General features: G+C 33.3%; 1 protein-coding gene across 4 annotated transcripts in view; it reads right to left on the minus strand.

The window, feature by feature from the left end:
• LOC105197574 (putative glutamate synthase [NADPH]) overlaps window positions 1-16,688 on the minus strand; it is a 40,153-nt gene that overhangs the window by 21,421 nt on the left and 2,044 nt on the right. Inside the window, exons 1-2 of one of the 4 annotated variants that reach the window (XM_039451376.1) lie at window positions 5,424-5,986; window positions 4,290-4,337 (exon numbers count right to left, since the gene is read on the minus strand). The exons of 1 other annotated variant lie outside the window; for it this stretch is intronic. In XM_039451376.1, the coding sequence (XP_039307310.1) occupies window positions 4,290-4,328 (39 nt within the window). In that variant the 5' untranslated portion in view covers window positions 4,329-4,337; window positions 5,424-5,986. Of the gene's footprint in view, window positions 1-4,289; window positions 4,338-5,423; window positions 5,987-16,688 lie in introns of those variants that run through there. 2 more of the 4 variants (XM_026138386.2, XM_026138388.2) reach the window with 2 other exon arrangements.

Raw genomic sequence — 16,688 nt, forward strand, 5'->3', positions numbered from 1 at the left:
TCGCATCCCCTTCGAATTCATTTACACGGAAAAAAAATTAACAGGGGTGAGTAATAACTTGTTAAAAAGTTAAAAGTTAAATAATAAAATTAAAACTTTTAATTTAACTGAACTTTCAATAATTTAATTTTTAACTAATTATTTTTGAAGCGCAAATTTTAATTTATTACTATATTTTATTAACATTTTTTCTAAGTTAATGTAAAAAAATATATATATTTCTACATAAAAACAATATTTCTTTGTTATTTCGTACAAACTTAATTTAATTTAATTTAAATATTAAATTTGTTTGATAATCCATAATTGTTTTGAACAATCTAACTTTAAAAGTTTTTTAATTTCCAATTTAATATGAATAACTTTTTTCAAAATGAACTTTTAAATTAACTTTAATTAATTTAATCTTAACATTTAATTAGTTTTCTGTTCATATATCTTTGATGTAGCTAAATTAATTTTGTAAGTCATTAATTTTCACTTAATTTAATTTAAAAAATATCTTAATTTAACCAATCCTGGAAATTAGTATCAAATCAATAATATTTTCGTATATAAGCAAAACTATAAAATTTTCCCAAAAACATATGATAAACTAACATAACTTGAAGAAACAAAATAATTCATACAATTATGATGTTTTTTTTTGTGCACTTTCTTTTCTCTCTCGCAAAGTCGAGATATGATCGAATAATTGGACTTTAATCATCCGGGAATGCACTGATGCGTGATTTTTCAAGAACTCCGATTTCATAGAAACTTGATCATTAGTAAAGAATGGCACATGTTCTATTTTTCTCTGACCTTTACTTTTTGTTTTTTTTTTTCCATTCTTTGTCGATCCAACTAGATATTATGATACTCGATCGTCATGCACAAATCTTATCAAGATAATTAGAAGAGATAAGTAGTGCGCGCGCGTACATTAATCTGTTGATAGTCTACTAATAATCAGACAGTACATTTCAAGATTACGTCTACATTATTTACGAATATTGTTTACATTCATGTTCACACGAATTGTTTTTTCATGTAGACAATACAAACAATGTAAATTATTACAAATTGAATAGTGTACTAGAAAAAAAAAGTAATTAAGTCATTGTGTTCATATATTTGACTTTAATATTGATATAAAAATGTACAATGTTAAGAATTAAAAAACGAAACAATTTTTCCTATTTCTGAATCTCCCGTAATCCATATATTTACATAGATACACAAAAAACAAAGTTTACATTGTATACATATGCAGATTGCTTTGTGCATAAATGTCCAACCTTGATAATAGTTCGCAAATAAAATTACAGTTTTAAAAGCTCGGAAAAATACCGGAGCTTTTCAATTTTTCCGCGAATTTTCTTTTCCAAGAGGAACAAAATTTATTTGCAACCGAGAAAATCCACAGAAAAATTGAAAAAAAAAAACGTTTTTTTGCCCGAGTTTTTAAAACTATCAATAAAATGTAAAAAGAAAGGGAACGATCGAGACAAATATATCACTGCAATATTTTCCAATTAATAAAACAAAAAGTTATTTTTTAAATCACATTGAATCGTTTTCTTTGAAAGATATTGGATATTATTGTCGTTCTAAAATAGATTTTTGTCTTTGCTTATCGAAAATAGATTGATAATAAAAAAAAACAGATTGTTTCTTATTTTCTGTTTCAGTAATGATTCATAATAATTTGTATTTATATAACGCGTGAGATTGAAAAAAGAAATGAGCGTATGACCGGCTCAGATAATTTCTGTGATAAACGGTCGTAGATTATTACATAAATATAGCACGCGTGTTTATTTTGATTTAATTCCATTCAGTCGCAAAATGCTTTTACTCGATTTCGCACGCTTGATTCCGCAATTTCACGTGAGTAACGCGAAAGTCGCGTCCAATGCCAAGCGTAAAACAAAAATCAAGACGGCGTCACTCTTTCGTTTAATGTTAAACACGCGGCTTGAAAACGCGCCAGAGAATCCGCGGAAAAAGCGACGACATCGGCAAACTCGCGAAGGTTGACCACCTCTGTCGAGCGTAACCACGTGCGATAGGAAGAAGCGGAGGAAGCGAGCGAGCGATTGATCGATACGAGACACAAGGTGTGTCTGAAAGCTCCGGCAAGGAGCCTGACGGCTCGTCCTTGGAGGATGCTGGATGTTTCCGAGGATCGACGAGGCAGAAAATTGAAAGATTCGGGAGGCTCTAAGGGGCGGCCCTTCTCTCGAGGCTTGACAAGAAGATTATGAAAATAGATCACTTTAGGCGGTTATCTTATATCGCTGAATACTAATTTTTAGAGTACTTAAAAATAAAAATAAGAAACATTGGAAGCATTGGAAAGAAACGTGATTGTCACGTTCTTTCGTCGTGCTTTCGCGTCAGATACACAAACGGAGAACACGCCCCTGATATCAAAAACACGAATAGATAATGACAATGTACTCGTGTATTCTGTTGGAGATTATGCGATAAAAGATAACGCGAGAGGGGAACATAAATTCTTTTTATTGATATTTATATAAATGAGTGAAAACGTTATTATGATATTAATGAATTGAACTTAAAATTAGAGTTCTTTTTGATATGTAGCACAACGTTTGACTCGAGACTGTGCACTGGACACCTATGTTATTTTGATCGATCGTTTCACGGTTATTACGACAGATGATTACTGCGCATGCAAAATAGGCCGCGGATTTTGGGATCGAAGCGTTCTCTCTGAGCCGCGCGCCGGCTAGTAAGGATCAGGAATCCACAATGGTGGGGCTCCAAAATTATCCTCAAGCTATTCCGGTCATTTCAGCCTCGGAGAGGAAGCGTTCGCAGTGTTATCGTTGAAATTGCGTTGTATAGTTCCGAATTAGAACGACTTAGAGTGTCAGCGCACGAAACGCGATAACTGGTTAATCACCTTTGCATTTATACACCGCGATAAGCAAAAAATGAATATGGGTGTTACAAAAATAGTTCGCTTCGTTACACAACTGTGGATTTCTTGATAAATCATTAATTTCTCGATAAATCGATCAAATATTCTGAAACACTTTCGAAAAAAAAATATATATATATATAATTACATCGAGAGAAAAAATTTCAAAGTTTTAATAAATATTTATTCAAACAGTACTAATAAAATATTTATTTACGGTTCATAAATATTTATTCTATAAGAAAAAATATTATTTAAATTTCTGGTTCTTGTATTAAATAGGTATATATTTACATTTAATAAATATTTATTAGTATTATTTGAATAAATATTTATTAGAATTTAGTAATTTTTCTCTCAGTGTATGATTTTTAATTATTTTCAAATAAAGAGACATTTTCACTGAAACAATTTTCAAAACACACGAGTATTAAATTTTATTATTACCGAATTATTACTTTTGATCTTTCCGCAAAAGAAAGAAACATTATTATTAACATCAAAGATTAGTAAAAACACTGAATATAAAGAATAAAATTGGAATTTCTGTACTCTATTATATTTGGCATATTATTTAAAAATTAAATCACCTTACTATAATAGCGGAGAAACGGCATCTTCGTGAATTTTTTTCACGGAAACTAATAAGTTGTAGAAACTATTATCGTTATATATTAAAAAATATATATACATATTGAAGAAGTTATAAAAAAAATTATTAAATAATATTTGTGGCTTCGATATTAGATGAAGTGCCCCTCCGAAAAAAATCATGCACTGGCGCTCGTGCTGTGTCTAAACACTCTGAATGGGATCTCTGAAATCAAATATTCTTTCTTCTTTTCAAAGTATACGAGCTTCAGTCAAGCGTAAGGACTTTTTGACAGTAGTTTTTAACAAAATAGCGCTGTTTGAAAAAAAGTTCGTTATTTCACGAAAAAAACGTCATTTTTTTAAACCGTTTTTCAAAATAATCCTATCTAATCATCCAATTAAAAAAATCCTACGTTTAACTCAAGACAATTTTGTTCTGAACGCGATTCTCCTTACTTGTGTCTAGAAATTGCTTTGGAGACATTTAAAAAAAAAAAGAATTGTTACATTTATTTTAATTTCTATTTTACATAGAAAATTCATTACTCTCTTTTTTTCTCGCGCGCGCATTCCGTCACGGTAGCGAAAACGTGGCAATTTAAAATGCATAAGAATTCATGTAACATCGTGTTTTAACCTGTTCATTCTCGTTTCGAGACCCGTTTCTTGGCAAAGCAGCGCAAAAGAGAGGGGAAGAACAAAAAAGGAGAAAAGGGCTGCACATGTGGAGGAACGTTATATGTCAGGACTGGGTTTAACTTACGGGAGCATTGGACACTTGGCGACCGACGTGTCTCTGCATACAGGGTGTCTACGAAAAATATATATCAACTTTATTATAAGCAAATTTAAAATTATTTTTATACGCACATAATTTCTTTCTTTCATGTTCTTTTTTATTCCGGAATTTTTTTAGCGCCAAATTAAAGTACTTCAACATTTAATTTTGAGATCCGCGTCTAGTGTTGCACAAAATTTTAAATAATAATAATTTTTAAGAGTGTTGAATGCTATCATTCTCTTAACAATAAAATAGTTCAAAAGATACTCATTACATTCTTGATTCATAAATTTCGCATAATGTACGCTTGACTTTGAGCTACATCAATTACATTTTAATACGTATTTTATAATACAATATATAATGTATGATATACGATATGATATATAATATAGGATATATGATATACGATATTTGATATATAATATACAATATATAATTACGATATTTGATATATGATACACGATATATAATATACATGATATATGATATACAATATTTAATATATAATATACTATATATCGTATAGGATGTGTGATATACGATGTATCATATAACATACGATATCTGATATACGATATATAATAATATAATATACGCTATGATATACGATATTGAATGTATGATATATGCTATACGATATGTAATATTTGATATGATATACGATGATATATGATATATAATTATATATTAATATATATCATATATTCGTATAATATATAATATACACGAACTGAATACATAATTTCATATTCAATATTCTTATATAGTGTCTTGGGAAATAAGTTAAAATCATGTATATATATATCTGGAATTTTTATCGCGTCACACATTTTTATCTTGATCTTTGCTGAATCTTTCAGAAATTTTTTTTTTTTTTTTGAGATAGCAGCAGATGTCTATTCACGCAGCGCACCCATTATGAGTCACCCTTGATATTTTCGACGTATCTTGATTTAATTGATTTTTTAAATGGAATCTTTCTTTCCGGATTTTAATCAGATATTCTCGAAAGGAAATGTATATCGCGAGGAGTTTATCGCAAGCCGGCGTACGCGAATTTACACTTCCTTCCACACTTCGATAGTCGACGTGGCGACTGTAGTCTTCTCTTACCGGTAGAAATGAGGTATACCACGACAGGCAGGTCGCTCCCGAGGAGAATGCGTGCGTCTGCCCTCAGCACTGCTGGTGAAGATAAGAAACGTCCCTTGCACGTTTATCAATTGTCGTCAGTTCGATCGGTTATCGTCTATTGTCAATTCAGATCGGATTATAAAGACCTCCTTTTTTTTCGCTCGGATAAGAAAAGCGTCCCGCCAGAAGTTCTATAGGAACTTTGTTCACCGCGATCTCGGCACCATAACCGTTCAATTCACAACGGAGTTACTAGCCCGACCCTTAAATCGACCTTTAAGGGCAATCGTACGAAAACGGCACCTCCTCGACACCAGTGCGCGCTGGGAGGGAGTCTGGCGGAGGGAGAAGGGCGATCTAAGTCCTGAATAACGACTTCTCTGTCTCCTCCCAGACCGTTCAGTATCGTGCTAACGTACGAGAGAGAAGAAAAAAGAAAAAACCTCGAGAAGACCGAGCGTACATGCGATTCGCGAGTCGGACGGGCACTGAGACGGCGACGTTCGAATGTCGTTAAAAACCGAAAAAGCTTCCCCTTCCGTCGCTTCCTTCCCTCCTCCTCTGCTGGCGACTTTCCTTCTCTCGTCCTCTCGCGTCTCGACGCCTTATCCCATCGCACTCGTCGACGCGCGACGCGTCTCCCCACCAACCCCTTCTCCGACGTGTTCTCCCTCTGTGCCAATGCGGCGCTTCGTCCCTCCTGACCCTCCCGCGTCGCGCTCCGGCGCGGCGCGTCTCGCCTCCGATCGGAGCGCCTTCGTCTCTTGGCACGCCGCCGGCGAGTTTCGATGCAAATCGCTCCGGAGCACGACGTTTTGCGACGTTTTGAGGCCCGTTCATTCAAGAAGAAAAAAACAACGTCCTTTTCTTCTCTCTCTCTTTTCTTTCTTTTTTTTTCTTATTTTTTTTTTTTAGATCGACGTGGCTCAAGGTGTTTAGCTTTGCAACGCATATTCTGCGCAGTTTCAAGATTTCGTTTGTGGCTAATCGTTACGCGAAGCACGCGACAAGTGCGGCGCATTGCACGCAATTCATTAATTCATTCGCTCATGCCTCACTTTGTGTTTCCCTCCTGCTCGAATTCCGAGGCGAGTCCTTTTGCAGCGTGTACGTGCCGTTTCGAGACGACCTCGTTCCGAGGCGCTTCTTGTTTTCGAATATCTTAATCTAAATAATGCAAACGGGTACAGTTTTCATATTAATGAAGTTTCAACCGTGTGTTAATAATGCGCTCCTTCTTCGAGCCTCGGAGCACTCGGTCACAATATTTAAACATCGTCTGAATTCCGACACCGAGAAAAATAAACGAGTAATTTTTACCTTACAAGATTAGTCAAAATATATTTTGGCTCTTTTTTTTGCCAAAATTATGACAGATTTTACTTGCTTGAAACTTATGCGAAACTGTTCATTTTTTAATTTAGCGATAAATTATTTTGGAACAAAGTCGTCGATTTATTTTGAAACGTCTCCTTTTTGTTTAATCTACCGATGAAGCGTGAAATGTAACACTTTAATTAGGGTCTAACTTGATACATTTATTACAATACACAATATGCTCTCTATTAGTCATGATACGTGAGGCGGCTGATAAATGATAATGCTCACGCGTGAAGCATAAATTGGTATCAGCAAGGAGCAACGCGTGCAGAACGTGAACTTATAGTCGCAACCTTCAATGTTGATAACAAGTTTTATTCTTTTCCTTATAGTGATTGTAAATCGGTGCGTGTTAATATGGTGATATAACCATGTGATGAGAGTATGTCAACGATGCGTAGTAACTGAATTTTTAAGCGCTGAAAACGCAACTCCAACTGATATTTATCACCATTTAAAAGCTATGTATGATGACAAGACTGTTCGTAGAAGTACAGTAAAACTGATTTCATCAATGTTGTTTGAACTTCGTTGACACATCCTTATCATATGACGCCATGTTAGCAGGTATGATACCAATTCATAATTTTTGAAAAGGACTAAAATTTCATTGAGAGAACAAATTAATTGTGATTACCATAATTTAACTATAATTCATAACCACATCGATGTTATATATTTACAGTTTGAACCATACAAACTATATTATTACTGCATAAATAATAAACGAATGTTTAAAAAATAATTATATTTATTATAATTGTGATTTTGCATTTTTCAAGTGTTTATTGTTTTACTATTCGCGTCTTGATTTATTAAAATATAATATTTACTATATTAATATTAGAAATCATTATATTTATGCTAAATTTTTTTTCGTAGTTGGTAGAACACAATGTCTTTATTACTAACATTATAGTAGTAACTGGTAACATTATAGTAGTAATTGGTGCTAATAATTTTACTTTTACCATGCAGTCATAGTCACAAATATCAAACATTTTTCTCCTAAAGTTGTTAGAATTGTGACTAACGGTTACGTCTATAAATTCACGATATGTGCGAATCGCTTTTTGCTATCACAAGTACGTTTACGCTGCATATGTGTGCGTTACTTATCAGCCGCCCCACATAATAATGCGATAGTAAATGATAATTTCACGAAAAAATCCAGTATATCTTATTATGAAGAAAAATTACCGTTACATTTCTTTATTATTAAACAACTTTTAGCAAATTCGATTGGACGCATTGATGTGTCTGGTGTACATTAAAGTCAGCCTATATATCGACGTATAAAGATTATGTATTTAATAAAAATACATAAACGAATTAAAGCGCAAACTCGCCAATACAATTCTTTATTGTATTATTTGGTAATATGCATTTCATCCTAGATATTTGCATTTCACTTTTACATTAAATTAGATCAGCGTACAAAAGCTTTAATTAGCATCAGTGAGCACTAATGCAATCCAATCGGATTCGTTGTTAATTAGTGGATGTACAAATTAGATAATCCGAGCATGAATAAGCAGCAAGAGTATAATTGTCTTGCATAATTTTCCGAGAGTACTTCACACGACATAAACATATTACAATGACATACATAATTGCACGTAATAAAAAAAAAATAAAATAACAAACGATGTTCAGTAATTGACAGTTAACATCTGACAGGTGTTACATTTTGCACGAAAACCAAGATAAATAAGAATTATTTAAAGTTTCTGCATCTTGTCTTAACGTTGGTAAATACGGTACGTATTTATTCCTTTAAAAATTGTTTAAAAACTGTTCTCTGTATTCTGGTTTACCATTAAAGTGCATAATAAATGTGCATTGTTGTCGTTAAAACACTGGAAACGTACCAGAACTGACTTCAACAGGACTAACAATAGACGAAATTTCTACCACACCAACTTAGAGCTAAGAGACAATTTGTGACGTCCGGTGCACTCTGTTCTGAAATTTGTTGCGGAAAACATATGTGTGCTTTAATTATTATATTTCAGTGCTTTAATTAACTATTACGGTGAAAAGCTGCTATTTTTCTGAACGAGGTAACACGTAAGTATCGCCAAAGTAAAAAAATTTTAATTTTTTTAGAACCTTCCATAGATTTTCAAAAGCCGAGGTAATACCGAGAAATTTTTAATAACATTATACTCGTATTTTCTCGGGAACAAAAATCTCTTTCGAGATTTAAAAAACATGCAAGTCTCGTACTTGTCATTTTCAGCAACAACAAATGTTTGTTCAGGTGCCGACTGCAATACAAGCTTTGTCAAGTTACAGTTTCGCGTTAATGAAATTTAGTTTACAGGGCAGTCTTTCATTTTATTTTATACTCGTTAACGTTGCAACGCGTCTCATATGTAAATGAGGCACGGGGCGTACATCTGCGATTCTCTCTCTTCGACTCTCCTTCTGCCTCCATCCTCTTCCGTCTGACTCCACTTACATTCACTAATTTGCACATCTGCGCGAAATAACGTTACTTATTGCCCTCGTAATCGTGACTGCCTCCGGTGCCTCTGCGATTCTTAATTTTGTCACGGCCAGTGAAATATCTCCCCTGGAGAGATTCCTCGCACTCGTTCGAGTGTGCTACTAATTCCTCGTGTGTCGATTCGAATATTTACTTATTATCATATGCAACGCGACTTACGATAAGTGCGATAAAAAGAATCTCTAATCGATTTAAAAGAGACTTGTATATGTATGCTTCATCGTAGATTTACTCGTACAGAGTATTCGACAGGCGCGTTTGATGTAAATACTTTTGGGAACATAAGTTGTTAAGATTTATGGCATTGCGTCGAAAGTAAAGTTTGTTATCTGTAGAAAATGTCCAAAAATGCTAGAAGTTTTTTTAACTTCGGGATAATGATTTGTGCCACCCGTACAAATGTTGGGATTAAGTAAGAGATTTTAAAATGAGCTATTGTGACTGGCAGCAGCTCGTATAGATTAAAAAATAACAATTTTACACTGTGACAATCTTCGACAGCTTAAAACACGTGGACAGTGCGGTTAAAAGAAGAAACTTGGGGACAAAGTACACTAGACAGAAATACCTTAACTCTGAGCTGGCCTTCTTTGTATTGTAATAAATTATATCAAATAGATTTTGCGCTGCAATCGATTAAAACAGAAATTTCTGATATGCTTCAGAAAATAAAATCTCATTCGTGGATTAAATATTACATGAACTTTAGAGGAAAGAAGAAGATAATGGAATACCATTTCGTCTTTTTTTAAATTGTTATCAACATCAGTTTGTTAGCCATAGAGTTCTACTAATCACCCTATAAATAGAAGAGTTTATCGAGTACATAGAACGTAATTTACAATTTACTGAAGAGAAAAAGAAAGGATGCATTTGTGAGATAATAGGAGGATCGTGGAATACTAACAACTAATGTCATAAAAGGCACTTTCGATTATAAAAATCATAAATTATTGAGCCTTCATAAATCTTACACTCTAATAAGTGACACAAAATAAGGTTTTATGACATTTTATGAAACATATTTTATTTAAAAAAAATTTCTTTAATAATATTTTTTGCTTAAAAAACATCTTGAAAATGATTTTTTTTACTACAGTAAGCATTATGCCACTATGAAGTCGTAAAGTCGCAAGTGCGGTCTTACGCTCGTAATGTAAAATGGCTCACGACCATTTCACGACCCCTCTTACTATATGATATAACTTTACGTGCTGAATTCATACACGCATTAAATTCAGCTACGTTATTTGAAAGCATTCACATTCAAGGTTTTCAAGCTAGAGACTAAGGTTAAAAAATTAAAATCTAATGTGTCCTTCTCAAAGTTAAAAAGAGAGTAAAGAAGCTTTGAAAAAGGTGGGAAAATGTGACGTCGAAATTTCGTTAAACGACAAATTATTTTAGCTGTAAGTAGACCATACTATTTTGTTTACGAATTCGCTTATTCATATGCGATCTAACATATGAGCATTAAAATTGTAGAATCAATTTTTATTGTCCGAACGTGTAAATCGTAAATGTCAAACGTGTAAATCGTTCTATTAAACATCCAATGTAAACAACATTAATGTCCTGGAATCACATGCTGTTGTTAGAACGTATAAATTTTATATATCACAAACATTTATATATCACAGGCATTTATATTCGAATGTTGCAAAATACGCAAGAATTTTATAATGGAAAACTTTGATCGTGTATCTTTGTCAACTTGCTGAAAGGTAATGAATAATTAATGGACGTCGTTCAATAAATTCACGTTGGTTACATCACGGTTCAGTGGCGCGCCGTTTGTATTTCTATTGATATTCGCAAGAATGTAACTAAACTTGTCTTATGTTAATATTATTAATCGTCTGTGAAAGGATTATATCACTTATAGCACGTACATTCATTAATATTGCAGTCTGCGAATCAATACAAATGCTGGCGATTATATAATGCAGATATATAATGTTTCTTAAATATGATAATGATTTTATCCAGAGTCTGGTTTCGGTAACAGTGATAATCCTGAAGTTCTAGGCTAAATATATACACGGTGTTCCGAAACTCGCAAATCAAAATATTATACCGAGAAAGTTTAAAAACAAATTTTAAATAAAAAAATATTTACAGATTTTTATTTCAAGAAATAATTTTTGAGATATAAAGATTTAAAGCTGGTCAAAGGTCAAGCTACATTTAGACAGTTTAAAAGTCGGTGTACATACAGTATTTAGTATTTAGTAATTGCATGACAAGTGATTGTCTAAACATAATCTCTGATTAACTAGCTTTAAGCCATTTTATTTATTTACAAAACTATTGCTCGAAATAAAAATTTACAAATAACTGTTTTATTTCATTTTTCGAGAACTTTTTTGCTATAATATTTTGAACACTCGGAATACTCTGTATAAATTCTTTCGCTTTAGTTTTTTATCAATCCTTTCTTTAATTAGTAATTAAATCGATTAACGTTTGCTTCTTTTTTTTCTTCGTGTTTACTCAATTTATTTCCATCCCTCGGAAATCTCGGGCGTCCTATTTCTGACGGATATCGTCGCGCACTTCTCAAGAAATGCAATCAACCTCGTCATGCGGTTTGACGCAAACGATACACGAACTTTGCGCGGTCGATAACGCGATTGACGGAGATGGTGATAGAGAGGCGCAAAAGTAGAGTGAGAAAGCGAGAGAGATTATTAGATTTTACTGCGTACTCGCGCACTAACGTTTGCAGGGTGGTAAAAAAAAAGTTATTGGACGACGAACCGTAAGATTGCGTAAATGCGTAAGCGCCGTTACTTGCGAGGTCGTTAGATAACAATTCCATTCTATAATTAGGTTACTGCGCGCAACGAAGAGAGAGAGAGAGAGAGAGAGAGAGAGAGAGAGAGAGAAAGAGCCGTATGATAGAAAGAAAGAGAAGACTTAAAAAGGCGCCATATCAATCTCTTCAATCGAATCGAGATAAAATATGCTGCGCGTATTAAATCGAATCAACCACGATTATTGTGCGTGGAATAAGAATGACGGAGAAGAAGATAGACACTTAACCGAATGGACATGTGGTGTCCAGCGGTAGAATATTACGGAAATGAATTACGTTTTTTAATCTATTTCTGGTCTTTATGATCAGATAAATGTAGATCTTTTTTGATCGCCCATCAAGAGTACTCGAGACCAGGATTAGATATTTCATTTTAATATTATCAATTTTAAAGACCAAATGACTCTGTGAATTTTAATTATTTCCATCTTTTTTCATTTTGCCTTTTATCCTTTCCACTAATTATAACAATTTTATTATATATAAATTTTTAATCTCAAGGTTACTGAAATTTTATATCAAGTAATTAATTTGCATGCTGTTACATATAATATTTTTATGCATTTCAATATGTAATAAAAACGATTTGATTTTTCGAAAGATTTATTCTGGAGTAATTTAATTATTTTTTGGGAATAAAAAAAAATGAATATTGATTTGTTGAAAAATCAATGAATTAAGGTACCTTTCCGTTTGACGTTGATGCTAGAGTTTCGAGCAATCACGTGAACACACGTGACGCAAACGCCAATTAGGTTATTATTCGGATAATTTTTTATGTAACTAAAAATGGATTCTGGAGATGAATTCATAATAAATTTTGAAATTTTAAGTTTATTTAATAGCAAGTTAATACATTAATCTATTTAATATAAAATTAATAATTTTACATGAACTTTTATATGATAATTATATTTTTAACATTCAATATTATATATTATCTGAAAAATTTAATTATAGAAATGGAAAAATATTTGGAATTAGTAATTATTTTCAGTAAAAATTGAAAAAATAGAACTTTAGAGTTTTTCAACTTTTTATTACTTATTTTCAATATTTTTTTATTTCTGCAATTAAATATAATTATGCAAAATTTTATGTAAAATTATTTTCTATAAAACAAATTAATATATTAACTTGCGATTAAATTAACTTGCATTTTCAGAATTTATTGTCAATTCATTACCAGAATCCATTTCTTTAGTTATATAAAAAAATTATCCGAATAATAACCTACCTAATTGATATTTTGACGCTTGAAGTTGGAAAATTTAAATTTCTTTCTAATTGACATCAGCAGTCATGTGATATCGTTCGAAACGCTAGCGTCAAGCGTCAAATTAAAAGGTATTTTTAAAACAAAAAATATTTGACAGAATTATAAGGGGAATCAATTATGATTGACAGCAAAAATGAGAAAGAAAAATAAGAAAAATAAAAAAATAAATTAATAATTTATAGAGAAACACTATAAAATTATTAAATGTAGTTAATCAGATTTAGTTAACCTAATTAAATATTAATTTCTTATTCTATTTCTTATATAAAAAGATATATGTTCATGAAAGAAGATCCCTCGCGACGAGTGTTTTCTGCTCGGTGTTATGTCTCTAGATAATTGAACCGTATGTCTCTCCAGATAATTCATTGCGACAAGAGGGTACCCCCTCGGCTGACGTCAATATCACGCATCTTAAGAACATAAAAGTCGTACGTCATTTTGTCGTTAGATTATACAATCCAAATAGCGTGTCGCAATGAGGTTTACGCAAAACGGCTCTTCGCGGGTGGTCTTTTCAATCAGCGCGACCGGAATTTCTCGTAATCGTAAAGACGGTCATGGGATAAACAAAAATGAACGAACGCTTTATGCTGCCTCCATCTTCATTGGTTTTGCAGTACTTACACTAACAGATGTCATTAAGCGGATTAAAATTATACATGTGAGGAATAACGCGTGTCTCGTCTGTCGAGCGACAGGGGGATAGTCAACTTCCGTGCGTTAATCAATTAATCATAATTCAAACATACTCGTTATCTTGCGAAAGCAAGGCGTCAAGCTGCGCCAAGAGTCATTATCGTGCCAAGGTCGCCCCAACGGCGCGGCGGCGGTGATCACACGTCTCGGACTAATCGGTAGACTGGAAAGATTCCGCATTACGCTAGCATTGTGCTAGCGAAGATTGCGCTGCGCGATTCGCGTTATCGCGGCATCTTCGCATTTCCGTTATCAACAATGAGCGCATACGACGACTGCATGATTTGCACGCGTCATCCGATTCGATGCTCGTTCGATAAGCCTGGTGGTGTTTGATAACAAATCGTACCACGCGTACCGTACATTGTCCGCGTCGCAGGGAATTCGTTCCCTGGTAAATATGTTGCAGTTAACGATGAGCGTGCACAATGACGGTATCCGATTCGCAACCATTCCGATAATGAATTCCCGTAATAAATATTTGTGTATACGAGTATAGGCAACGGAAATGGATAATCTCGAGTGACTGAAGCGCGATAGACTTCTGATCTCACATTAAAGCGTCTGATTTCCGGTTATCGCGTTATCGAAGCCTTATCGTATTAGGAAAATATTCCTATGAAACGATCGATATGAAATCACCAGTGGCTCACTCTTTTGTTCACTCCGTGCCTCATATTCTTCGGTAATTTTACATATTTTTTCGCTTAATCGCTTGCGGATCGTGGAATTCTTAAGTGTGTCTGATTGTGAATAAATTACCTTAATGTGCTGTATTAATTAGTGACCGTATAAGTTGTTAGAAACACCAAGAAGGAAAACGAGGTGGCGTAGGATCGTGAGCTGAATGCGATTTGTGACAATGTTATTTTCCGAACGTGCAACGTGTTCGAATGTGAGAAGATCGTTTCACGAACTTGTAAAACGTAAGCAGAAAATATCACAGAATCTACATATCATGCCGTTCATTTATTATCCTAGAAAATAACACATTAAACATTTTCAAAACTATAATTCATAAAAGTAATAAGTATCACTAATTACACATTAATTATAACCGTCCAATTATCGCGCACATTACGCGGTCTAGTTTTACGATACAATTTTCAGTGGCAATTTCATTCGTTCGTTAAATATACTCTTTAATCATAGAAGATAATTAATTGCGCGTTTACGTTGCGTGCTATACAGGAGTATATCGTCAGCAATAGGTAGAAATGTCGGGAGTAAAAACGTAACTACTTTGTAATCGTGAGTTCGGTTACCTAATCTCGCAGACATTTTTTTTTACCTCTTATAAAATATTCTCAGGTGTCACCAGACGTTAGGAAACGATACGGTCTTATTAAAATGCAGATACTGCTATTAATAAAATTTTTACACGGCTAGACATGCGGCCGGTTCGTGCAACTCGCGAGGTCGGTAAGTCTTTAAAGGAGAGCGAGCGATATCGCGAGGAATAAAACGCGGATCGATACCAAGGCATGTCGGCCGATGAACTGGCGCTTAGGCCCGATCGAGAGAGAGAGAGAGAGACAAGTTTAACTGTTCACGATCGGAGTGTGCAAAGTAAAAATAAGACAGACGAGTGTCTGTCTTCAAATTAGTCTTCACCTAGTCGCACAAAGTTTCAATGATTAAAATAGCGAGGTCAATTCGTTGAGTTTTGGATATTTCTTCTGTTGTTCTTTCTTATGGCCGTGGCACACAGAATAACTTGAGCAGTAAAACTTAAGCAGTAAGCAAATTAGCCAATCACAGCTAATCAAGAACTTAAGGCCGTAATGTAAGTGGTAGCAAATCAAAACTGTTGATTTCCTTATTGTTTGCGTTTTATTGCTCAAGTTTTTTTTTTCTATGCCACGACCTTTCATTTCAATGATAAGTGTAACGATTTATTTATCGTTGACATTAATAGAACTTGGGCACTCAGTTACAATGTGTATTGTAACGCGTTCCTTTAACAATGTATCTACAGTATACATATATGGAGGAAAAAATAGTAATACGACTCCCATTTACATTTTGTGCAATGACTTTCTTAATAATCAATATTTTAAATTGAAAGCTTAACGATTATATTCGTCAGTATGCTGTTAATCGATCCTAGACTCAAAGTTATGAAATACTTGTTACTTAAAATGTTGTTTATAGAAATGTGACGATAGAAATACTGCGTGATGGGTCAAAGAGAAATAGGGGTGGTAATGGCTCCCTTTCACAAAAATAGTTTTAAAAAATTGGTTTTGTTTAAAAAAAAAAACAGTCTTTTTATTATAAAATTATATATTTATTCCAAATGCAAAGAAAATATTGCGAAATATTATGCAAGTGGTTATGCATGTATATATAACTCTTCCGCATACTGCACAGAAAAAAAAATTAATATTAAATCAACAATCATTATTTCATGTATAAGCAAGAATATAAATCTTCTTCGAAAAATTTATAATCTTAAACAGACACGATTTGCTTACATGAAGAGAAACATTTTCTTGATGTAAGCAAATTATAGTATGTCTGTTTAAGATTATAAATTCTTCCAAAAAGATTTTA

Source organism: Solenopsis invicta, chromosome 1 (assembly GCF_016802725.1).
Source record: "Solenopsis invicta isolate M01_SB chromosome 1, UNIL_Sinv_3.0, whole genome shotgun sequence".
NCBI classification, from domain to species: Eukaryota; Metazoa; Arthropoda; class Insecta; order Hymenoptera; family Formicidae; genus Solenopsis; species Solenopsis invicta.